Here is a 25,716-nt window from a genome sequence, read left to right as displayed (position 1 = left end):
TTTGAATTACTAGAATCCTGCAGACCTCACTTCCGGTGAAAGCACAGTGTGACCCGGTAGGAAAAATTGTTGCACCCCCTCCCCTTTTTGACTGATAGTTCAAACCACCGATCCTTTCCTTTGCCCTTTTAACGGAACTTTGGACTGCCTCCCCCTCTTTTACATTTTCTAGAGAAAACAAAACATTAACCACTACATTAGCATAGCAGTTGACACCAGAACTGTTTTCAAATTGAAAACCAACAACATCTTCAACAGAATCCTTTTTGTTTCTGCTGTGACCCTGCTCCAGCACAGGCATTGTCCCCAGCAGTAATTCTGCAATGCCGGTAAGAATAGCTGTGGTGCCTACTGGACTCACTCACCCCCGCGGCGCCCCACGCCGTTATTTGCTGGGCGGCAACTTGCTAGACATCACCTTCGTGACATCCAGATTTCAGCGCGTTCTGCTGCCTTGGAACTATTCGCACAACAGACCGCTACTGACAAGAATATTTCATTATTGGTGCTGTCAATTTCAATAAATCTATTGGATAATTCAAAAGAAATTGCCACGGTCTCTTCGTTGTTTAAATGTTTTTACTGTTTTTGTTTTGTTGTATATATTTATATGTTATTAAAGTTTTATATTCCTACTACTTTGTTGGAGTGCTATATATTTTTTATGTGACACATAATTGTAAAAACTTTGATGTACAAAGAGTCATTCCTGGAATCTTCCGCTTCAGGCTCGGTCCCCTCCCCAATCACAATACAGGATAGTTTTCAGATAGTAGGAACACGTGTGGTGTGACGGATCTCATCGGGTGTGGGCCTTGATCTACTATAACTCCTTTGAAGAGGGGTGATTCTTTACAGCTGGGGCCATAAACTACATCTGCAGGGCTAGCTGATAGCCTGGACAATCGGACACAGAGGAAGAGGAGTGTCACAGGGTGCGGTAGTGAATAGGGCGAAAGGGAGGTGTCGGGCGGGCACAGTGTGATTCTCAGGGAAGAGCAGCGCAGATGGGGGGAGGTTTATTGCCCATGCATAAGACAGAGAGCGGGGGTGACCAGTGCCTGGGGAAGATGCTTGCGAGGGTGAGGAGCCATGCTACGAATCGACAGCGTGCAGAGAGTGGGTCTGGTCAAGACATCTAAAATGGCTGCCGTGCACGACAAAAGTGTGGCATTTCAAAAAAGGCAAGATGGCGCAGACAATGTTTTTCAACACTTCCTCATTTCCTTCGAATCGAACGTTAACAGACGTTGGGGCATATTACCAAAGTTAAGCGATATTTATCGCTAACGATGCTTACCAACCAATTTTTTACCACTAAGCATCGTCAGAAATTATCGAAGATAAACCTTACTATTATCAAGGTTTATCGCAAATGCGATAATAAACGGCCGCAATGCATGAATATCGCTAAAAACTCAGCGATATTCATGCATTACCGAGCTAATACTCTTAGCCATGTTATCCACCTCCCATTGGATAACATGGCTAAGAACTGCTCAGGGCAGGTGTTACTTTTTGGAGATATTCGCGCTTAGCGCGAATATCTCCAAAAGTTGGTAATAGGAGATAGATATCTTGCATGTTGTAATGCAAGTTATTGTGGTATATGGAACTCATACCATAATCTCTCAGGAAAGCAGAAACTGATCCTTTTGGGACCGCCTAAAAAGGCCTAGGGGGTGAGGAGTACTCTACTTTGCCCCCTTTTCACGTTCCGAACTATTTTATTTTACTCTCTTCTGTAATTACACAAAATACCAGCGATAAGATGCATCGGAGACACACAGTGAGAGAAAGGAGGCCGGAGATGAAGAAGACATGTCAAATACACATTGGAGATAATATAGTGGCAGAAGGGAAGTAAATATGAGTAAACTTACCATGTAACATAAAAATGTTGCACTCTATACTATAAGTCTCATTTTATACTACAATCACTTCGCTACAACCTCATAAATTAAAAATAAAAATAAATAATGTCTCAAACAATTTTTGATTTCTAAATATAAATTTATTCTTCAGAATTTTCTAAATTTGAAACAACTAGTAACATGTCCTCATCAGTAATTTCCTCTTCAATCATCTCATCTGGAATCTCCTCATTAAAAGTCTGCAATGATGATTCTTGTAACTCTATGGTCTCCAAACACTCGATAAATTCGCCATCAAGAGATTGATCAAAAAAATCATTCAAGTCATCTCCTCCTTCTGACAATATTTCATTATTGGTGCTGTCCATTTCAATCAATGTAGTGGAATCATTCAAGTCATCTCCTCGTGACAATATTTCATTATTGGTGCTCTCAATTTCAATCAATGTAGTGGAATCATTCAAGTCATCTCCTCCTTGTGACAATATTTCATTATTGGTCCTGTCCATTTCAATCAATCTAATGGAATCATACAAGCCATCTCCTCCTTGTGACAATATTTCATTATTGGTGCTCTCAATTTCAATCAATGTAGTGGAATCATTCAAGTCATCTCCTTGTGACAATATTTCATTCTTGGTGCTGTCCATTTCAATCAATCTAATGGAATCATACAAGTCATGTCCTCCTTGTGACAATATTTCATTATTGGTGCTCTCAATTTCAATCAATGTAGTGGACAATTCAAAAGAAATTGCCACGGTCTCTTCATTGTGAGCCATTTTATTTTGAAATTGCTTGCTGTAAATTGCAGAAAAAAATAATCACTTTCATTTATCGTTTTTAGTAATACATAATATAAAACTAACTTCATCAAGTATTTAGTATAACAGAAGGACTGCAAATAAATAACAGAAAACATTTTTCAAATTATCTTCAAGTGTACAACATAGTTCCCCTTACAAATTAACAACTCACCTTTTTAAAAGTAGCAGAAGTGTTAGTACTGTGTAAATCAAACACCAGAAATTCACCACCAAAAATTCCTCACAAATGTACCTCAGACAGTAGTATCACAAAATGGCTGTGGTTTCCTCTCATTTGACATATATACATAACCAATTAACTTTCATCACACACAAATACAAAACCAAAGTAACATTTTAATTGGTTCTAAATTTCAACACTTTCAAATGTGTTTTCCCCATGCAATTTTCCATAGGACATTTACATACGTCTACAGCCTGAATGGCTGAACGGAATTACACCAAACTTGGCAAAATGGTACATCAAACCTAAGAGGTCAGGAAGGATCTACTATGCCCCCTTATGGTCATTTCCCCCTTCGCTTTGGCCTCCTCTTGTCTCTCAATCCTACCGAGAGACAAGATGGCGGCCGCTACGGACTGTTTGGAATGTTGACAGACGCCGGAGAACCAATCAGCTTCGCAAAGCTCCGTAACGCGAAAAGTACGCGAAGCGGAGCGCTGTTACAGATATATATCTTTTTTTGAACGTTAATTTCTCAAAATCCACTGGAGCACATATATTGAGACCTAGCAAAGGCACATCGGGCTACCAGTCCCTAATATTTTACCAAGTTTCGTGCAAATCCATTCAGCCGTTCGATTATTATTATTATTATTTTTTTTTGCCCCGCGGGGCCCTTTTAAAACCTCCACATCAAACCTAGGGGGTCAGCGAGGATCTACTATTCCCCCTTATGGTCATTTGCCCCTTCGCTTTCGCCTCCTCTTGTCTCTCGATCCTACCGAGAGACAAGATGGCGGCCGCTACGGACTGTTTGGAATGTTGACAGACGCCGGAGAACCAATCAGCTTCGCTTCACAAAGCTCCGTTGCGCGAAAAGTACGCGTCCTGGGACGCTGCCCGGTCCGCTGTTACAGATATATATCTTTTTTTAAACGTTAATTTCTCAAAATCCACTGGAGCACATATATTGAGACCTACAAAAGGCACATCGGGCTACCAGTCCCTACAATTTTGCCAAGTTTCGTGCAAATCCATTCAGCCGTTCGGGCTAAAAGTGAGGCCAACCGCCCTATGGAAAACTCAATGTTAAAAACACGTTTTGGGACCCCCCTTTTTTCTCGGCCCCCCCTTGACGAACCCCCCCCAAATTTTCAAGGGCTGCTCAGAAACAAAATGTGCCATTTTCCTGAAAATTTCAGCCAATTCCGTCCACAAACGCCAAAGTTATTAGACATAGAATTTTCAAAAAACCCATAGAGAAAAAATCCTAACTATATATACCTACTGGCGACCGCCAGTAGGTAATATATATATATATATATATATATATATATATATATATATATATATATACGTGTTATTTTTATAATTTGGTGTGGATCTTGTTATAGATTAGTGTGCATCATATATTGATGTCTAAAACTCCTCTCTGATAAGCCTAAGGCTGCTAGACCACACTACCCCCTTGTCCACTCACAAGGGAACCCCCCTGGACTCCTTGCACGATATATCTCATTTTGATATACCAAATAAGGAGCCAGCCTCTTACAGTGTAGTGTGTTAATTATGTAGATCCTTTTCATTTCTACTTTTTTTCTGTAGTCATGACCTATTCATTTTGGCCCGAAGATGAGAGGCTTTGGAGTATACATTAATGTAAAAACAAATAACATACTATTTATAGGACTGCCTATTATCCCCAGAAAAGTAATACAAATGAAAATACACAATTTTTGCTCTTCTTCGTTTTAGATGGTGTTGGAGTGAAGAGGGACTACAAGCAAGCTCTGAAGTACTTCAACCTAGCATCTCAAGGTGGCCATATTCTTGCATTCTACAACCTAGCACAGATGCATGCTACAGGTACAGGCGTCATGAGATCCTGCCACACAGCGGTGGAGGTAAGCAAGTCTCTTCCTGAAAGTGAACATCTGCACAACTGTGACACCTTGGTTAGGCTGAGAAGCACACGTTACCTCAATACTGAAACGTTGCAATGACTGCCAGTTCCTTTTTGCTGTTCTGCAGATTGGTTTGGGCTAAATCTTGTAAAATAATGCCTGGTATGTCTCTAGTAGGCAGGTTGTTACCCTATCCAAGTAGGGACCTTTCTTCCTAGTCAGGATAAGGGAGTTACACTACTAAAATAACCCCTGCTCACCCCCTTGGTAGTTTGGCATGAGCAATCTGGATTATCTCAGAGGCACTGTTTAAAGCATTTACACATAACCAAAAGTAATACAGGAAAACACTACAAAAGGGCACCACCCCAGTTTTAGAAAAATATCTACTATTGTATCTGTGAAAATCAAGACCAATAATGATTTTAAAATATCACCATACAGTTCTCAGAGATATCAGTAATCAAAAAGAGGCTAAAATACAGTTCCTTAAAGTCTATTGCTCCGTCCAGGGCAACTGTGGCATCGTGAACAACAAATACAAACAGTTCTGGCTGACCGGGCATCGCGGGCCATATAAGGTGTCGGGAAGACCCGCAAAACAGTACCTTTAGAACTTCAGGGCGTCGGGGACCTTGTGGTGAGTTCCGAAGAGCTGGCGTCTGCAAGCATCTGTGCCGGGGTCATCAGGCACTTTAAATCACACGTGTTGTAGATCCAAATCCTTGCAGTTGAAGTCGGGAGCGCCAGCTTCGCAGGCGTTGGGGCTGCGGTGCGGTGTGCAGTGCTCTTGGGTCATGGTGCAGGCAGCAGCTCAGTGACGGTCATCCAGCGGCGTCTGTGAGGCCAGGGCTGCAGTGCAAAGTGATGTGGCACTGGCAGGTCACGGTGCAAGCAGTGGGGTCCTCGGTGCAGAGGCGCGATAGTCAGCTGACGAACTGGAATCAGTAGCGTCTGTAGAACAAGGCTGTGGTGCGAGACGAGGGCGGTGCATCGTGTACCTTACGAGCGGTGCCCTCGAACCACGGTGCAAGCAGCAGCGTCTAGGTAGGCCTGGAACTGTGTCGTCGAGGATACGAGAACGGTGGCGTGAAGCAAGGCGGTGCAAAGTGTGGTGCCCACAGGTTGCGGTTCAAGCGGCGGCATCAAGCGTCGTCGTCGGTGAGACCAGGGCTGCAGTGCGAAGTGCGGCGGTGCCTTCAGTACACGGAGCCGGTAGCAGTGTTGTTGAGGGCGTCTGGTTGCTTTATCTTCTGTTGCAGCGCAAAACACACAGTTCCCAGTGCTTGTAGCAGATGGACTTGAAGTCTTTGCTGTTCCTTAGACTTCTTTAACAGGGGGCAAACTCTACTTCAAGCCCTTGGAGAAACTCGCCCAAAGACGTTGCAGGAAGCAAAGTCTAGTACTTCCTCTGCCCAAGACAGAAGCTGCCACTGCAGGCCAACACAGCTAAGCACACTCTTCCTCACAGCTTCTCCAGATCTTCTTCTGGGCAGGTTTCTGAGTATAAAAGAGTTCTAAAGAAAAGGGGTCTGAGCCCTAATATTTATGCCATATTTCCATTTTTCTCTTGTGGCAGAGAGTTACTGTGCTTATTCCAAACCAGTTCTGTCCTCTCTGGTCCAGCTTGCTGGCAGGAGGTGGAAACAGCATTGTATAAGGCAGACCAGGCCTATTCAGGTGCAAGGAACTATCTTCCCACTACTCAATGCAGCTCAGTTCTATTCACTCAAGCCCACACTTATCCAGGAATGGCAGGACCACGGCCCCGTCCACTGGTTGTTACAGTGAATGCATATCCCCTGTCACTGCAAACCCAGACCTTCAATAAACAACCCAGCAGAGGCACGCAGGACGTTAAAACATGAAAATGCCCACTTTCTAAAAGTGGCATTTTCAAACCACCAATTTAAAAACTATCTTGAATAAAAGAGTTTTTATTAAATTCTGAGTTCAGAGAGCTCAACCTTCATTTCTCTATCTTGTCCCAATGGGAAGTTATACTTGTAAGATGTTACAAAGTATCTCCCATTTTAGCCTATGGGACAGAAAGCCTTTTCATAGTGTAAACTAAATGCACTGTATTTCGCTATCAGGACATTTCACACACACACACACACACACACACACACCGGTACATATCCTACCTTTCACGTACACTACACCCTACCCGTGGGGATACCTTGGGCCTACCTGAGAGGTACCTTACATGTAAGAAAAGGGATCATTTGGGGCCTGGCCAGTGGGTGCACTTGCCAGGTCGACATGGCAGTCACAACTGCGCACAGACTCTGCAGTGGCAGGTCTGAGGACTCTTTGAAGGGCTGCTTGTGTGGGTGGCACAACCAGTGCTGCAGTGCAGCAACAGCTTTTGATTTACAGGCCCTGGGCACACACAGTGCGCTCTACTAGGGACTTAAAGGTAAATCAAATCAGCCAATCATGGAAATACTAATCCATAAACACAATTTACATGGAGAGCATATGCACTTTAACACTGAATAGCTGTGGTAAAGTGCACAGAGTTCCAATACCAACAAAAACGGGGTCAAACACAGGAGGCCAATAAGCAAAGTCTGGGGGTAAACTTGCTGAAAAAGCCAAGTCTAACACCTTTGGTTTGGATGAGAATCGCATGTTACCTGAATACTGAAAAGTAATACCAGAGCCTTTTTGCATTTGATAAGACCTCGCCCACCTTGTCAGGAAAGGACTGGGATTAACACTATAATTTCAGTTTGCTTAACTACTTAAAATAAATTGTTCGGTCATTTTAGTGATAGTTTCTTTCAAAATGTTAAAACAACCAAATATTTTGATGTGCAGTGGAAATGTGAAGTGGTTGAGAAATTAAAAAAGTATTGACATTGATTTTGTTTTGGCAGCTGTTCAAGAATGTTTGTGAGAGAGGCCGCTGGTCTGAGAGGCTCATGACAGCATATAACAACTGCAAAGATGGTAATCCCAACTCTGCAGTAGTTCAGTATCTCTTGCTGGCAGAGCAAGGCTATGAAGTGGCACAGAGCAATGCAGCATTCATCCTTGATCAAAGTAAGACACTAAAAAGTAAGACCACAAAGTAACTGTGGGGAGTGTTGTGATAAGTGAAGAACCGCCTACTGAATCTTATTGTGTGAATTTTACATTTATTTTCTCCAATTACTTTTGACAGATGCACTTATGACTGAAAGTGACTGGGAAGCCTTTAAAAGGGGGACTCTGGTTCTCATACTATTTGACTTATTTGGAGAAAATAAATGTATTACTTTTTGACATTTTGTCCATAATTAAGTGTTATAATAAGAGCCATTTCTGTTATCGCATAATTATAGATTTGCTAAATTTGTCACATACTCCATCATCTGAATCATATTCTGCAGATGTTAACAAAAATAGATTTTACTAGCTCAGACGTTTCAAAAGTTACTAAAGCTGCAGCAACACGTGTTAATGCACAGTAGAAGGCCCTTGGCAAAGGTTGACTGGTCACCTTCCTGTTGCTTATTGCTACATTTGGGTGTTAAACTGGTTCTAATGAGTTGCAGCCAATGGCCAGACAGTGTTATGTTAAAAAATGACAAAATAATGCCATAATACTATCGCAAAATGTGCATCATTTGGCTTTTCTTGCTACATAATTTACTCAGCACTGCTGCATTATTTGGCCCTCAACTGCTGCATAATTCCAGTGGCCCGGGTTATAGTTAGTGTACCCTTACGTTAATACAACGTTTCTCTTGCAGAAAGGAGAACATTCCGTATCTGTTTAGTAGCAACACATGCATCTGTACAAAGCATTTGCCAGTCCCAGATAGAGTAGAGTCAAAATTGTGTATCCTGTGCCATACATTTTGCTGCTTTGCACATATGCACTTTAAAATTGTTCTGGGGGCCCAGTCATTTTGAATTTGTACAAATGTTTTTATCAATTTTCATTCTATACTTTTTTTATCTATATATTTCGGTGTATACTTTCTCAGGACTATTTGTTGTATACTTTTTAGGATCTGTGTGATGGCAATAACTTTGTGAGTAAGTATTCTAAAAACAAATGTTTCAGCAGAGGGATACCTGTCAATGTCTAAGAAATAATGAAAGGCTTTATGCTCTCCTGCTGGCTTTGTTAGGTCAGGAGAAGGAGGTATTTAGTATGTTTTTTTAAAATAAATATTTGGTTTATTTTTACTTTTCTTTTTATTACTGCAATATATACCAGTGATTCGAGGTGAGCCTATATGATTTAAAGGAGCATTTGGTCTTGCCTGTATGGCCTTAGAAGGCCACAGACTGAACCATGACATTCAATAAAATAAAGCATTTGGCGGTGACCATGTGGTATACTATTCTTCCCACCATTATTTCTTCCTCGGTAGAAATTTCTCTGATCAACGTGGGTAGTCACAGAGCAGTGTGAATTATTATTTGCTATGCTCCCAAAAATGGAATATAAGAAATGGTTGTAAGAAAGTAAGGAAGTGCCCCTTTTTGTCATGGTCACCCCCACTTTTTAACTGATGAGCACTTGGTCTTTCTAACCAGAGCCAGTGCTATTTCCATAATACAAGGTAAAATTGCCCAATTGGCAGACTTTGGCACCCTTGTAAGTCCCTAGTATGTGGTACACCTGGTACATAAGGCATGGGTACCACAGAGGGCCCCTAAGGACTACAGCATGTATTGTGCTACCCTAAGGGACCTGATTTCAGATTGCTTGCAGCCTGCCATTGCAGACTGTGTGTCATCGTGCTAACCATGAGTGAAATCACGACATGGCACACTCACTGTGTGCCATACCAAAGTCTCTGCATGTAATATATGTAAGTCACCCCTGCTGCAGGCCTTGTAGCTCCAAGGCAGGGTGCATTATATTACATGTGAGGGCATGGCTGCATGAGCAAGCCCTGTGCTGGCTAGTTCAATTACGAAATGGTACAAGTGAACAGGGAAGCCATCTTAAGCATATGTACTGGGCACTGGTCATTACGAGTTCTCCAGCTACATGATGGCTTTACTGAAACCTATGATGTTTGGTATCAAACATCTTATCTTAATAAGTCTGTACTATTGCAGTACAAGATTTATTATGGCATGCACCCAGAGGGTACCTTGGAAGTGGCCCCTGAAAAACCTATCAGTATGTAGTGTTGTGGCTGACGGGCCTCATCCATCCTGCTGCTCCTAACCTATTTCTAACCCCTGCAGGTGAGAGCCCATGCTCTCTGAGGCCAGAAACCATGCCTGCTCCAGAGAAAAGTGTTCACACCTCCCCCAGCAGGATGGCTAGTGATTCAGCTTATCAACACCAGGGGTTTCAAAGCCCCTGCCGAATTTGATATGCGACTCCGGCTTCCCCAGACCCGAGAGATGCCACCCTCTGCTCTGAGGCCCATCTCGCAACAGGACAGGCGGGAAATTAGCTATGCAGTAGGCGTGTTCCACCACCTGGCTAGTCATACCCCTTAGATCGGCTACATGATGTGCTCCACAAAAGAAGGATTCCACCATCTTGTTTTTGGTGGAATTAGGAACTCTGGGACAGGGTTATGCCCACTTCCCACAGGAAATGGTCATATAGTGAGTATAGTGACAGAAGCCAATTGTCTACTACCCTTCACTCCCTTTAATGCCCCTAAATTCAGTATTTAGGTGGCCACCTGAATCCAGGAACTCAAATTCACCTGATCCAAAGAAGGACAAAAAAGAGCTGAAGAACGCAAGAACCTTGGACTAACTGTGGACTTGGCGCCAAACCCTGCCTGCATGTTCCGGTCTCAACAATTACAGAAGGCTTGACTCGTCCAGTTGCTGTGCATCCTCCAAAAGCCTCTGAGGGCTACCAGAACTTTACCAACCTGTCGGCCTTTTCATTGAACTGGAGGAGCAACTTGCCTGCAGGCACTGACAGCAAAGTCCCGTTCACCAATCTGCTGACCACCTGGTCCACCGATGCAGCAGCAGCACATGAGGCGGTCGCCGTGCTTCGGGAGGTCAGATCTCCCCACCAAGTTTGGAGACACCAGAACCCCCCCAGAACCCCCCCTGCAACCAGACACATCAGAGTGGGTAACCAAAATGCCTGGTGGTTCTACGTACCTTGGCCCCTACTTGCCTTAAGTCCAGAAGATCTGCCCTGTGACTCGATTGCAAGTACCCCTATGCAGTGTATGTTTCTCCCATAGGATAATATTACCGCGTTCAAGGCTCATTTGACAGCTGTATTTTTTAAGTGTGTGTAAATAGCTCGAAGGGTACCCTCCCTATCCCGTAGATCTTGGTGTCTAACTAAATCTGTTAATTTTCTAAATTGGTGATGGATTTCCTAATTGAGTGTGTCTTATCTATTGACTTTGTGTGTGAAACAAATGCCTAACACTTCCCTCTACTAAGCCTAAGGCTGCTCAACCACACTACCACAAATAGAGCACGCCTGTACACTGGTATGGGATACCTGGACTCTCTCAACAATGCCCCTCATTTCGGTACACTATTAAGAGATCCAGCTTCCTTTTTAAAATATCAGTTTTGAAGAAAACTGGTAAATACACTTATATTGTCTCTAATGCAGTAATTGTATCCTATAGGGGTAAAACACATGCACTGCATACAGGTACTTAGTAGCAACTGACATAATCAATATTCTGGAGTTACGGTGGGTACGGGGCAAGCTCCAAAGCAGCACCAACAGGTCACCTTGGTAGGCTCTGGTGCATCCGGGTGCAGAGGTGCTTTATGGCGTTGGGTGCCCTGTCTGTTTCAATGGGAAACACTCCTGGAAAAAACGTGACTGCAGGCTGGGACTTTGATTCCTTCAGAGTGTCAAAAGCCTTTGAACAGCTCATTGTCCAGTTTACCTTCCTTGGCATTTTCTTGAATGTCAAACTCTGTGAGGGGGGTCACAATGGTACCATACATCTTCACAAAACTGTAGTAGCCAGTCAAGCCAAGGAATGCCCCGACTTAAGCTACCATGTCCACAATTATCTTGGGTTGTAAGGGTTGAACTTGGCCTCCACCTACAAGGTGGCCCAAGTATTAAACACAGAGTCCTGCCCTATCTGTGCTTCTCAGAGCCTCAGGGACCTTTCCAAGTTGGATCAATAATCATGCCAGGTGAAGCAATAGACAGCAATATCATCTAGATAAGCTGTACTGTAGGATTCCAGCCCGTCAAGGACTTTCTTCACCAACCTTGGAAGGTGGCAGGGGCATTCTTTAGTCCAAATGGCATGACTGTAAATTGGTAATGTCCATCTGGGGCTCAGAATGCAGGTTTTTCTTTTGCTCCAGGGGTCACACCAATCTGCCAGTACCCTGATGTTAAATTGAACGTACTGAGAAACTTGACTGCCCCTAAACAGTCAATAAGTTTGTCTGCCCTTGTGATAGGGTGTGCATCTGTCTTAGTGACAGCATTGAAACCTCTATAGTCCACTCAAAACCTCAGCTCTGGTTTACCACCCTTGGAATGAGGTTTGGGGACTCAGACCATTGGGTGGCCCAGGGACTTTTCAGAGGGCTCAATCATCCCTAAGTCCAGCATCTTGCCGACTGCAGCGCTGATGCTTTCCTTCACTTGGTCAGACTGTCTGTATATTTTGCTTTTGACATGCATACTGTCACCAGTGTCCACATCATGGGTACACCAGTAAGTCTGACCAGGGGTGAGGGAAAAGAGCTTGGCATACTCCTACAGGACTTACCTGCAGCCAGCTTGCTTTTGGACAGAGAGGGTGTCTGAAAAGACCACTCCATCAACTGACCCTTCTTTAGGACTGTGAGAGAGGATGTCAGGGAGAGGTTCACTCTCTTCCTGATTTTCATTGGTGACTATCAGCATGGCCACCTCAGCCCTGTCATGGAAAGGTTTTAGGCGCTTTACATGGATGATCCTGTGACGGTTCCTGCTAATGCCTATGTTAACCAAGTAGGTGACCTCCCTTTTACTTTAATTGATAGGGTAAGCGCCACTCCATTTGACGTGGAGTGCTCTAGGACCCACAGGCTCTGGTACCTGCACCTTTTACCCTGAATGGAACTCCACCGGTGCAACCTTTTGGTCATACCAGAACTTCTGGAGCTCTTGGCTGGCCTCCAGGTTTTTGGATGCTTTCTCCATGTACTCAGCCATCCTCGAATGTAAGGCGAGTACATAGTCAAGAATGTCTCGTTTCGGCTCTTTGAGAAGTTTCTTCCAGCCTTCCTTCACTAGACCCAGTGGTCCCTTTACAGGATGACCAAACAGAAGTTCAAAGGGACTGAACGCTATACGTCTCTGTAAGCAAAAAACAGGCATGTCAAAGGACGTTCCATAGCCTTCTGAGTTTTCCTGGGAGCCCCTTGATCATTCCTTTCATGATTTGTTTTTTATATTTCAACTAAACCATTGGTTTGTGGATGATATGAGGTATTGAATTTGTAAGTCACGTGGCGTTTAGGTAGCCTGATATGAAGTTACTACCTACCACCTTCTTAGGGAAACCCACTCTTGTAAAAAAAACTTAAGAGTGCTCTGGAAACTGCAGGAGCAGTAACAGTGCTAAGGGGAATAGCTTCAGGGTTCATGAAGGCATGATCGACTACCACCAGTATGAATCTGTTTCTCTGATGCTGTTGGAGGTTCCAGTGGCCAACAATGCAAACCCCTACCCTTTCAAAGGGAACCCACACCACAGGAAGTGGATTTAATGGGGCCTTTGGGTGGTTACCTGCTTTGCCACTCGCTAGTCGGGTAACACCGGAGTTACAGAACTCCTTCACCTTCTGGAACATACCTGGCCAGTAGAAGTGGGTGACTAACCTACTCCCATTTTAGGTCTGGCCAAGATGCCCAGCTAAGGGGGTTTCATGAGCTAAAGAGAGTAAGAACTCTCTATACTGCTGAATCACTAACACTCTCCTAGTTGCACCATGTTTGGGGTCTCTGGCCTCAATGTAGGGGAGGCCACTGACGTCTTCCTTTTACTGGTTAGCAGCTTGCTGTCTCAGGCTCTCAAGAATGGGACCGATCCGGTGTCCCTGGCATAGCTCTTCCCTAGAGGGTACCCCTCAACCTAGGAGCTCTGCCAGGTAAGGCCAGAGTTCCTGGGGTTCAGTTCCCTCTGGGGCTAACAGGTCTTCTCCCTGAGGAGAGGGGACATGAGCTTGTGTCTGATTTGAAGTTGGTTTTGCCTCTTCTCTTGGAGGATTGGACGATAATTCCAAGCTCCCAATCTTTCTCACACTGTGCTCTCGTTTTTTACACACATTCATTCAGGCATACCCAGCATGACTGCATGGGCTTTTCTTTTGACCTCAGCCCAGGCTGAGGACTCCTGATCCAGACAAGCTACAGGAATTGGAGAGGATACCACCACATTCTTTTAGCCAGTAACCCCTCCCAATTCAAAGGACACCATTGCCATGGGATGGACTTTAGTCTGGTTGTCATCATTGTGGACTGTGAAGGTCTCACCAGTCAATTACTGTTCTGGGGATATCAGTTTTTCAGACACCATTGTGACACTTGCACCTGTATCTCCCAGTGCTTCAACTCTAAATCCATTAATATGTGGCTGTTTGTATTTCTTTAGGGTACAGGACTAGAAATCGAAGACGGCTACATCCACCCCACCCTCTGAGACTAAATGTACTTCAGTTTGCACTCTGACCTGGTCAGGGTACACCAAGGATCCCATTTGAAGACTTACCACTGCTTTTGGGACAGATAATGTCTCCAGTTTGGTGTCCATTGGCTTTGCAATTAAAGCACCAAGCCTTCGTGGGATTCCAGTTTTTACCCTGGTACCAACCCCTGGTTTGTGTATTGTCTCGGGCCTTTGGAAGACTCTGTTTGCCATCTTTCCCTTGGATGGGGGTGGTGGGGCTTAGCAACCCTTTTCTTTTGGACACCCACCATGAGTTGTGTTGGTTACCCTAGTCTAGACCCACTTGTCTTTCCCAAGTCTTGGGAAGAGGCTGGACCTAGATTCACCAATTAGTGTTTCAGTTTTTCGGAAACTCAATGTTCGAGGCATATGAGGTGTAGATCATAAGCTATGCATACATCGCCATCTAGTGTTGAGACCGGATGTTTGCACTTTGTTTTTCTTTGAAGAAGTCTTTCCAGTCACGAGGTAGGTGACTCCTTTTTTCAATGCTAGTGCGCATGGTCATGTTTTTTTCCGCCATCGGGTTGTCGTCGTTGCTCTCTAGTTCGACACTGTTCCTTCGGTTTCTCTCGGTACGCAAGATACTCACCCTTGATGGTATTCTTTTCAATCGCTTTTCCCTTTCTAGTGCGTATCGTAATTACTTGAATAATCTTTCGAACAGTAGGCTCGTGGAAGGCCGTCAGGCCTACCTGTGTCGAGTCGACCTGCAGTCGATGGAACGAACTCCCTTCAAAATCTGCCCTCTGTGCCATGCGAAATACCCTCGCACCGACTCACATGAAGCGTGTAATCTGTGTTTGTCCCCCGAACACAGAGAACAAGACTACGACATGTGCCAGGCTTTCCGCTCCAAGAAAACACTTCACGAACGTCAAGCTAAACGTTGCGACATGCAGAGCCAGCATCAAAGCTCCATTCCAGACATCTTCGAGTCAGACGAAGAGGCCGGCGAGGCCATGGGAACCGAGGAGGAGCAGGAGCTGGTTGCCATTTCAGAATTCAAATCTGACAAAGAGGAGGACATGCCACATAGTCAATGTACCATGAGTACACCTCCCCCCTCATCCCAAGAGACCATTTCAATTAAAAAGAAGGCTCTGGTCCAACCCGCGCCCTTGGGCCGCGGTCGGCACCGAGATCACACTTCTGACACCCCACCCTATGGATCAGCACCAAAGCCTACAAGAAAGGCTTCCGGCTCTGAAAAGACTCCCTCCAAGCCCATTTCGGAGCCCAAACCTTCAGGGTCGAAACACAAGTCCGGCACCGACCCCCACCATTCGGCCCCAAAAAAATCATCGGATCCGAAGACATCAAAGGTTTCGACTCCAGCACCGCAAATTTCAGCGCCAAAACAGACAGAAGTGCACAAACAACTATAAAAAAGCACAGTTTCGAAGAATACCACATCCCTTTAAAGAAAAGATCAGTTGGAACTAATCCTTCCCCCTCCTCCTCTTCCTCCACCTATTCTTCCTTCATCACCACCTTCCTCTCAGATTCAACCAATTTCGCCTGAACATCACCATCACATACACCTGACAACCAGGATGATGGGGATGATGATCAGGATAGGGATGATGATCAGCCATTGCAAGACCCATGGGACGATTATAACACCAATTCGCACACGGGCAATGATCCAGGATTGTACCCTACCAGCACCATTGGACCCAGTATATATATGGGGACAAATGCCACTAGACTCCCTGGTTGTGTCCAATGCAAGAAAAAGAGCCAACACCCAGACAACAGTAGAGGCTTCACTTCCTAATAAGGGATCAAAACTTATTAACCCTTCTGGGAAAAGAGTAGCTTCTCAAGCAGCCAATTTCTGGCCCGTCTCCAATACTCGGGCACAGTTAGCGAGAAACGACCGGGCGCACTCGGATGAAATGGAAAAACGGATCCAATATTTATCCCCGGAACTCAAATCAAAAGCACAAGATCTGGTTCATGAAGGGCAACTTATTGCTAATAATCAAATAAGGTGCTCTCTAGATGCTGCAGACACTGCTGATAGAGCTATAAAAATGAGTGTCCTTTTAAGGAGAAATGCCTGGCTCCGTATATCTGATTTTAAACCGGAGGTTCAAACCTCCATTTTAACTACCCCTTTCGATAAGGAACATCTATTTGGCCCAGTGGTAAATTCTTCTCTTGAGAAAATGAAGAAAGATACTGAGGTAGCCAAATCTATGGGAGCCCTTCAGTCCACACAGGGTTGTGCTTCCTTTCAATGCTCCTTTTAAGAGGAGGTTCCAAAAATATCTCCTCAGAAGCCACCTCCACCTATAAGGTCAGTAACCAACCCTTTCCATCTAGGGGTTATTTCAGGGGAGCTAACAGGGGTAACAACGGTAAGGGCAGGGGCTGGGGTTCAAACACACTCAACTCCCCCACCAACACAAAGCACTGACTTGCCTTGACTCCCCCGACCACCTGTCTGGGGCAGACTGTCAGATTTTCTACCAATCTGGCAATCAATAACAACAGACAATTGGGTACTTCAAATTATCCGTTCTAGTTACTGTCTGGAATGTATCAACACGCCTCCAAATATTCCACCAAAGCCCCACACACTATCACCAGACCACCTATACCTCCTCAAACAAGAGGTTCAGGCTCGACTTCTAAAAAGGGCTATAGAGCCTTTGCCGCCCCAACATCATGGGTCGGGCGTATAATGCTATTATTTCCTGATTCCCAAAGAAGACCGTTCTCTCCGACCAATTTTAGATCTCAGAGAACTCAACCGGTACTTTCAGTCAGATCATTTCCACGTGGTGACACTTCAACAGGTACTTCCTCTGCTACAGAAAGTCGACTTTCTTTCTACTTTAGATCTAAAAGACGCCTACTTTCGTATACCAGTTCACCCTGCTCATCGCAAATTCCTCAGGGTTGTGGTAGCGGGTCAGCACTATCAGTACAGGGTATTCCTATTCGGTGTCACCACTGCCCCCAGTGTCTTCACAAAGTGTCTGGCCGTAGTAGCTAGCCTCCTTATGAGACCGAGCATCCGCGTCTTCCCGTACTTAGACGACTGGCTCATCAAAGCCAACACTTACCAACAATGTCTGCAGCACACTTTCAGTACAATTTGGTTACTGCATCAACTAGGGTTCACAATCAAACCAAAGTCACATCTCCAACTAACCAATACAAAGGACCACCTAGGAGCCACAATAGATACTCAAAAAGCCAGTCAATGGACTGACTTTTTGATTTTTCGATTGATCGATCGAGTGTTGGTAAGCAGCCGTACTCCTCGCTCTCTGCAGTGGTGGAACACACACAATTTATCAAAAGGACGGCCGTTCATAGACCCGGTTCCACAGATAGTACTGACAGCAGAGGCATCCCTCACTGGCTGGGGAGCTCATCTACGACAGCACACAGCGCAAGGCTTGTGGAGCCAACAACAAAAGTTGCTCCATATCAACCACTTAGAGCTGCTTGCAATATTCCTAGCACTTCTAGCGTTTCAAACTCACATACAGGGCAAAGCTGTCCTAATTCGCACAGACAACATGACAGCATGACAGCCATGTATTGTATACAAAAACAGGGGGGGGACACTCCCTCCAATTGTCCCACTTAGCCCAAGACATCTGAGGTGGGCTATTCACCACAAAATGTATCTCCTAGTGGAACACCTCCCAGGAATCAACAGCCAGATTGCAGATCTCCTCAGCAGACAGAGACAGCAAATACACGACTGCGAACTCCATCCTCGGGTCCTCCTTCCATACTTTCAACGTTGGGGAGTCCCTATCGTAGACTTGTTTGCCACATACCAAAACGCAAAATGCCCAAACTTCGCGTCCAGGTATCCACACCCATTGTCCAAAGGCAATGCACTATGGATGAATTGATCAGGGATATTTGCTTACGCTTTCCTGCCTCTCCCACTCATGGCATTAGTGGTTCTGAAACTCAACCAAGCGTCACTGACACTAATCCTAGTTGCTCCCACATGGGCACGTCAACCTTGGTTCACAATTCTATTGGAACTCTCCGTAGTTCCTCATCAAAAACTACGTCTTACTCCCAATCTTCTCCCATAGAACCATGGAGACATAAGACATCCAGACTCCAGTCAACTCAATCTGGGGATCTGGCTCCTGAAGTCTTAGAGTTTGGCTAGCTTAATCTAGCGCCAGTCTGCATGAATATTATCAAAGAGGTTAGGCGTCCTACCACCAGAGCCTGCTATGCAGAAAAGTGGAAGTGGTTTGTGATATACTGTAACAACAACCACATCATCCCGCTTGATGCTTCTGTACAAAACAGTATATGTTATTTGTTACAGCTACATTGTTCCAATTTAGCCTACACTTGCATCTTGCTGCAATAGCTGCATACCTCCAGAATAGACAACATCTATCTCTTTTTAGGTGCCTGTTATCAAAGCCTTTATGGAGGGACTCAAAGGAGTCATTCCCCCGAGACGTCCACCTGCTCCAGTATGGAATATCAACATTGTTCTCAACAGACTAGTGGGTCCACCCTTTGAGCCATTGCACGATTGTGAACTGCAATTTCTCACAAGGAAAGTTGCTTTCCTCGTTGCTATCACATCACTCAGAACGGTGGGTGAGCTTCAGGCATTAACTATAGAAGAACGCTTTTTACAAATGCACCAAAAAAAAGTGGTTCTCTGGGCTAATCCTAAACTCCTTCCTAAAGTCATTTCTGCTTTTCATATCAATCAGTTGAGTTACCCGTGTTCTTCCCTCAACCAGATTCAGTGGCAGGACATGCAATAAAAACATTAGATGTGAAGAGCGCTTTATTACATAGAAAGGACCAAACCTTTCCGTAACACAAACCAACTTTTTGTCGCTTTTGTTCCTCTACACAAAGGAAATCACCTATCAAAATCAGGAATTGCAAGGTGGATAGTCGAGTGCATTCAAATATGCAATGCAAAAGCTAAACAAATGTTAACAGTTCCCCCTAGAGCACACACTACATGCAAACTGGGGGCTTCTATACCATTCTTAGGAAATATACCCATAGATGACATTTGCAAAGCTACAACATGGTCTACACCTCACACATTTACAAAACACTATTGTGTAGATGTGTTAGCAAGACAACATGCTCGGGTGGGCCAGGCAGTTTTACGGACACTATTTCAGACCATTGCAACAGATACAGGTTAGCCACCGGTTTGGGAGAGAACTGCTATATAGTCTATGCATAGCATATGATCTATTGCTCATATGCCTCGAACGGAAAATGCTACTTACCCAGTATGCATCGGTTCTTGGCATATGGGGCTATAAAGTCATGTGCGCCCATCCGCTTCCCTGGTTACCTGTACCTGTTGCAGTAACATCTCACTTAAATACATGCATTCATGGACATCTCCTTTTACTACTCCTACTAACTCCATTATCACCCTCTGCGGGAAAACAATCTAACAATGGAGTCGATGCCGATGCGCGCTATCACCGAAAGGAGGAGTCACCCACCTTGTGACTGGAAAGACTTCTTCGAAGAAAAACAAAGTGCAAACATCCGGACCAAACACTAGATGGCGATCTATGCATAGCATGTTACTCTACAGCTCTATATGCCAAGAACAGATGCATTCTGGGTAAGTAGCATTTTCCTACTTAACAGATGCTCTTTCATAATATGTTTATAAAGGCCATCAACGTATTGCACCTTGCCACTTTTTAACCAGCCACCTAGGGCCAGATGTAGGAGCCGTAATACCGGTCGGTAACGGCCTAATTCGGCCGTAATACCGGTCGGTATTTGGGTTTTCAGATGTAGGGGCCATTATTTTACTAAATCGGTAAATTTACCGAATCGGTAAATCCAAATGTAGGTGACACTCCTGAGAGTTCCACAGGCCTTTCAGAGTCGGTATTTTACCACACAATTATATTGTGTGGTAAAATACCGAATCCAGGTGTGCATGCACATCTGTGCATGTACACTGTGCAATGTGACACACAGACATGCCCTTAGGGCTTGTATGTGTGCCACATGTCACACATGCCTTTACTGGGGTGCTAGAGGGTGTCAAAGTGACACCCCCTGCACCCTTGCAACATTCGGTATTTACCGAATCGGTAAATACTGAATGTTACCGATTCGGTAAATCAAATTTAAAAATTAACTACATCTCACTCCTTCATATTTACCGATTCATAAATACCGAATCGGTAAAATTCGGTATTTATGAGTCGGTAAAATGAAGTTACCTACATCTGGCCCCTAGTATTTTGTCCGTGATGTCAACAAAATCTACCCAGGACTGACTCAAGGTTTTGCAAGTTTCTCTGAACCTGGTCCTATACTCCACGGTGGTATATATAAAGCCTTCAATCAGCATATCCGTCATGAGGTCAAAGGGCATCTGTCTCCTTCAGCATTAGGAGTCTATCACTACGCTTTCCTGAAAACAGCTCACAGAGTAAAGAGCCCCAATACTTCTGTCCGAGTCTCCTCATTATATAAGCCCTCTCAAAGTAAACCACTTGGTGATATCACCCTGTACATATTTGGGGATAATCCCTTTGAGGATTTTATGGTCAAAGCTGCTCCTGCCACCAGAGATGGGGGCTTGGCCCATCTCAGCCCTCCCTTTTTCCATGGTTTAGTAAGCTGGCTCTGTATATGGTATGCCACCAAGTAGTTATACCGTGCACAACAAATTCAAGGGTTCCCCAAAAATGTACAGGGCTCAATGTAAAACCCAAAGTGCTCTATATTGTGGGTGAGCAGCCTTGGGCCCAACACAGGAAAGTGTAATACATTTATTGCACAACATTGACCACTAATGGACACATGACTCAAAAAGGAGATCCACACCAATTTTAGAAAAAAAGCTTTGTTTGTGATTTATTTTGAAATCAAGATCTTGCAAATAAGGCAAGTACATTTTTAAATAGAAATATATTTCACTTTCAAAAATTGACATTTAGAACAATTTCAAAGCAGTTCATTTTTATCCTATGGCAGAAAACAATTATGCGGTTATACGGGTAAGTATTACACTTACAGTTTCAGTCTTTGGGACTAAAGGTCAGCAAGGGACAAGGGTCTGGTGAGTAACAACACTCCACCACCAGCGGTACAGGGGTGGCCGGGTGCAGAGGTCAAAATCAGAGTTCACCCCAACGCGTTTCAGTGGTGACTGGGGGTGCTCGAAGCCAAACTGCTTGGAGATAAGTAAATCGGTTTCAAGGGGCAAAACTTTGGGGGTAAGGTCAAGCACAAGAGGAAGGGGGGGAGGGGGCAAAAGCAGCACCAAACATACACCACCAGTGGCACAGGGGCGCCCGGGTGTAGGGTGCCAATTCAGAGTCGGGTGCCCAAGGCTTTTCAATGAGGATGCTGCTTTTGACAAACAGGCTGCAGGCGTCGAACCGAAGGTTGCAGGAGGGAGACAAGTGACAGCAGAGGTACGTAGAGATGTAGGGGGTTGCAGGGGTACCGTCAATTCAGCTCACCAAGGCGCAGGGACTTCAGGTGCAGGGGTGCCTTTCGACGTTTGAGTCTTTGTACTGAAGCGTGTCGCGGTCAGGGAGATCCTCTAGAATTGGGCTGCATGCGTGGTCGAGGCGTCCAGGAGTCGTCTGCCACTGCTGATCTCGATGTCCAGATCTCTTGGGTCGACTTTACTGGATAGGTGAGCCACTCAGACTCGGGCTGTGGGTGTCTGGTGCATAGTGGGCAGGAGTCACGGTGAACTGCGTTTACTTCGCATGCGATACTTTGCATGCCATTACAACACGGTCAGTATAAGACAACGTTGTTAGTTCGCATACCTTTACTACGCAGGTCGGAACAACAACTTGCATTAGGGGGGAGAAGGTGTTGGATTTAAAAATCCAACACCTTCCCTAGTGTCCGCACAGACTGGAGTTGGAATAGTAAATTATACTATTCCAACATCCAGCGCCACTTAATACAATTCGTTGTTCCAAATTGCGTAGTAAAGGTATGTAAACTAACAACGCGGTCATACTAACGGCCGCGTTGTAATGGCATGCGTACTAAACGCATGCTAAGTAACGAATGCTATTCAAGAGTCACGGTTTCACCAGAATCCAAAGCCCTTGTAGATGGATTCTTGTGGACAGGGCTGCTGTCCTTTGGAGATCTGGTCTTTGTTGATGAGCAGGCATTCTTCCTCCGGATTCTGGAAGTGCCTGGCCACTTGACATGCATTGTCGTCTATGCAGCCTTTAAAGCTGGAGACAGGCAGTTAGTCCTCATCAGACTTTGCTGCACTACATTAGGTCTGGGGGAGCCACCTAATTACTAAATTTTGGAAGCGTTTTAGGAGACTAGTAGGTAGGGCCAATAGGCACCTTACCTGGGGTGACTACACCCACTATTATGCCACTCTGATGTGGTAGGGGACATAGACATAGCCCTGATTGGAGGAGTTCCCTAATATTCAAGATTGAGGGAACTGAAAAGTGCGCTGAACTTCGCCTCCTTCACCTGAGGGGTGAAGTTGGCAAAGGTGGGCACACCTCCTAGTCTTTCTGAGTTTTCCCACGGGTTTTCCTGCCCAATGTGGGGGTGTAAACCAAAGGCTGCCATCTGCTGCTAGCAGCAAAAGCTGGGGTTCACATTACAAAATCGGCATGCCTTTGAAGTTTCCCCTTCGAGCAGTGGCCCGTCCTGGGGGAGAAGGTATGACATCTCTGCCCAGGATGTGCATTGTTTCTGGTCCCATAGAGCAGAGGCATTCTACCTAGGGTTCTAGAATCAATGTCTGTGTCCCAGTCTGCCTAAATCCAGTCAGTGCCGCCCACACCAGGGTTGGTAGGTTTTCAGAGGACACCCTGAGGAGCTGTTGGATAGTGGATTATTAGTAGGGGCAAATGTATATCTGCCACTGGCAATAAGGCCACTAACATATTATAGGGCTCAGAATAGATCTTAAAATATTATTCCCATGCTCAACCCTTGGTAGCTTGGCTGCGAGCAGGCAGGCTTAACTTCATATACTGTTATGTAAAGCATTTAAAAACACTAATTCAGTAAATAATTAAGACATAACACAAAATAAAAATCCAACACCAGTTTATAAAAATAGGAAATAATTTTATCTTTTTAAATGACACCAAAACGGGAAAAAAATCCACTGTAAAGATTAATCACTTTCTTAGAAACCAACAGTCCCCCTTTTGGTCATTTCGTTGCCACTGACAGGGACACATTCACATTTAGCAATTGTTCTGGAGGATCTCTCTGTCTTGTGCTGCCCCCTTCAGCAGGGTGGATCGTGTTAGAACTCCTTCCTGAAGTTCTTCTTGCAGGTCCTAAAGTGTCCAACACACAATCCCAGGTTCTGGAATCTCCAAGAGGGCCCTTGAAAGTGTGAGAATTCAATTCCTACAATCGACTTGGACAAAACCCTTACAAATCCACTGGCAGTACTCCAGGCTGGGGATTCTTTGTCGTGATGGTCCAGGTGAGCTCTGTTAACCTGTAGCTTGCAGGGAGTCCACTTTTTAGTCCTTTTAAAGCGGGTATGATCCACAGGGCTGTAGCTTCAGATGGTGCAAAAGGCACATTCTTCAGAGTGCAGGCCTGGTGAATGCACATCAGACTCTTCAGCGTAGGCCCTCCTGATTCTCTTAAGTTTCAAGCAGCAGATCTGAGAGGTTCTGCCCTCTCAGATACATATTCCATGTCAAGGGGTCAAGCAGGAGGTCACTCCTGCCAATGGGGGGGTGTAGGGTACAGCCCCAAGGTCTGACCACTTCCTGCAGAGTGTGGCACTATTTTGTCCCAGAGTGCACCAATTCTTCCAAATTCATAATGGCAGATTTTCCAGTAGGGAGAGAAGAGCTGGCTAAACACACCCCTAGCATGGCTAATCTCCATAGTATCTCCCCCTTGCATCTGCTCATTGCTTTCTTAAGCCTAGCATCTTGCTGGGCTCAAAAGAGTAGAGTTGTAAATGTCACTGGTATCTTCCCTTGAAGTCCATTGTTTACAACTCCTCCCCCTGCTCTGGCATCCCTGTGTAACAGAGCACTGCCCTCCAGGCAGAGCTGGTCAACCCCAGGGGTTCTTTATCACCTCTTCAAAGAAGCCTGGATAATCCACTTAACTATGACCAAACAGGACAGTCCCTGGAAGGCTGAATCTTGGCTTACAAACAAGAAAGTCTTATAATTTCTTGTCTGTACATTTTAGGGAACATTCAGCAATATCATGTTGAGTTTATTACTACAATTCTGGGAAGTCTTTGACTGGTAGTTTTAGCCTTCTCCTATCAAGAGTTTGTATTTAATAACTTCTTGACATGTTAACCTATGTGGCATGGGAGTTGCAATGGGAAAAATGACTTTGGCAATTTTTCCTGCACCAGAGCTAATAAAAACATATCTTGTAATTACTCTGCCTATATCTATAGGACCCCCACCCCTGGAACACCTAGGGGAGACGTTGGGGGTTCTGAATATGTAAACATATTGCAGATCCTCCCTCCACAGTGCTCCTAGCACCAAAGTCGATTTTGGGCAGCACTTTATCACACTGTGGGGAGTGAAATGTGCAATTTCATTTAACCCAGGGCATATATAACTCATTTCATAAGGGTCCTCCTTATAAATACCTGACCCTCCTACACCAGGGACACCTAGAGGAGACCCTGGGGGTACCTAATATATCCCCAAATATTGTAGGTTATCCATGTTTAAGTGCCCCAAACATCAAAGTCGAGTCTGGGCACCATATACTTTTTAAAAGCAATTCTGCAACACAGGGCTACTTTTAAACTGACCTCAGACTCAGCAGTGCACACATGCAAGTGCAGAAAGGGCTGCTGGCCTGTAAACTGCCATGCCCATTATATACTAGGTACTGAGAGGTAGTTTCAATCCGCCTGCCCTATTATGTACTAGTGCCTTATAGGGTAGGTCATGCCAATCACAGGGACACCCCAACCCATAGTTTATGCTAGTGTATGTAGGTGTTTTCACTATATTCTAAATGTGTCTCTTTAAGCATAGCACTGGTCTTGGGACTGGGTAGGCAGAGCCCTGGGTCAGTCAGTCAGTCAGTTACCACCAGTAACTGTGGTGTGGAGTGGTGTAGCTCACTGGTTAGAGGTGGCAGACCCGGAAGCAGAGAACGGCCCGGGACCAGGGTTCAATTCCCGACGCGGCAGGGTCGTGGACCAGGGTCAGCGGACTCGATAATTCTCGCCTCGGTGCCTACTCTAACCAGGAATCACACTCGGCAACTCTGGGCATTAGCTTGCCTCATCTCTACAACGGCCCCCCACATTCGCTGGGGATGCCTGGT

At 45.0% G+C, this 25,716-nt stretch overlaps 1 protein-coding gene across 2 annotated transcripts in view; it reads left to right on the top strand.

Moving 5' to 3' along the window:
• SEL1L (SEL1L adaptor subunit of SYVN1 ubiquitin ligase) overlaps positions 1-25,716 on the top strand; it is a 324,711-nt gene that overhangs the window by 250,115 nt on the left and 48,880 nt on the right. Inside the window, exons 16-17 of one of the 2 annotated variants that reach the window (XM_078660004.1) lie at positions 4,620-4,768; positions 7,654-7,819. In XM_078660004.1, the coding sequence (XP_078516130.1) occupies positions 4,620-4,768; positions 7,654-7,819 (315 nt within the window). Of the gene's footprint in view, positions 1-4,619; positions 4,769-7,653; positions 7,835-25,716 lie in introns of both variants that reach the window. The other variant, XM_078660003.1, reaches the window with a different exon arrangement.

Source organism: Lissotriton helveticus, chromosome 9 (genome assembly GCF_964261635.1).
Source record: "Lissotriton helveticus chromosome 9, aLisHel1.1, whole genome shotgun sequence".
In the NCBI taxonomy this organism is placed as follows: Eukaryota; Metazoa; Chordata; class Amphibia; order Caudata; family Salamandridae; genus Lissotriton; species Lissotriton helveticus.
The sequence above is the reverse complement of the archived record's forward strand: the minus strand, read 5'-3'. Positions and strand labels throughout refer to the sequence as shown.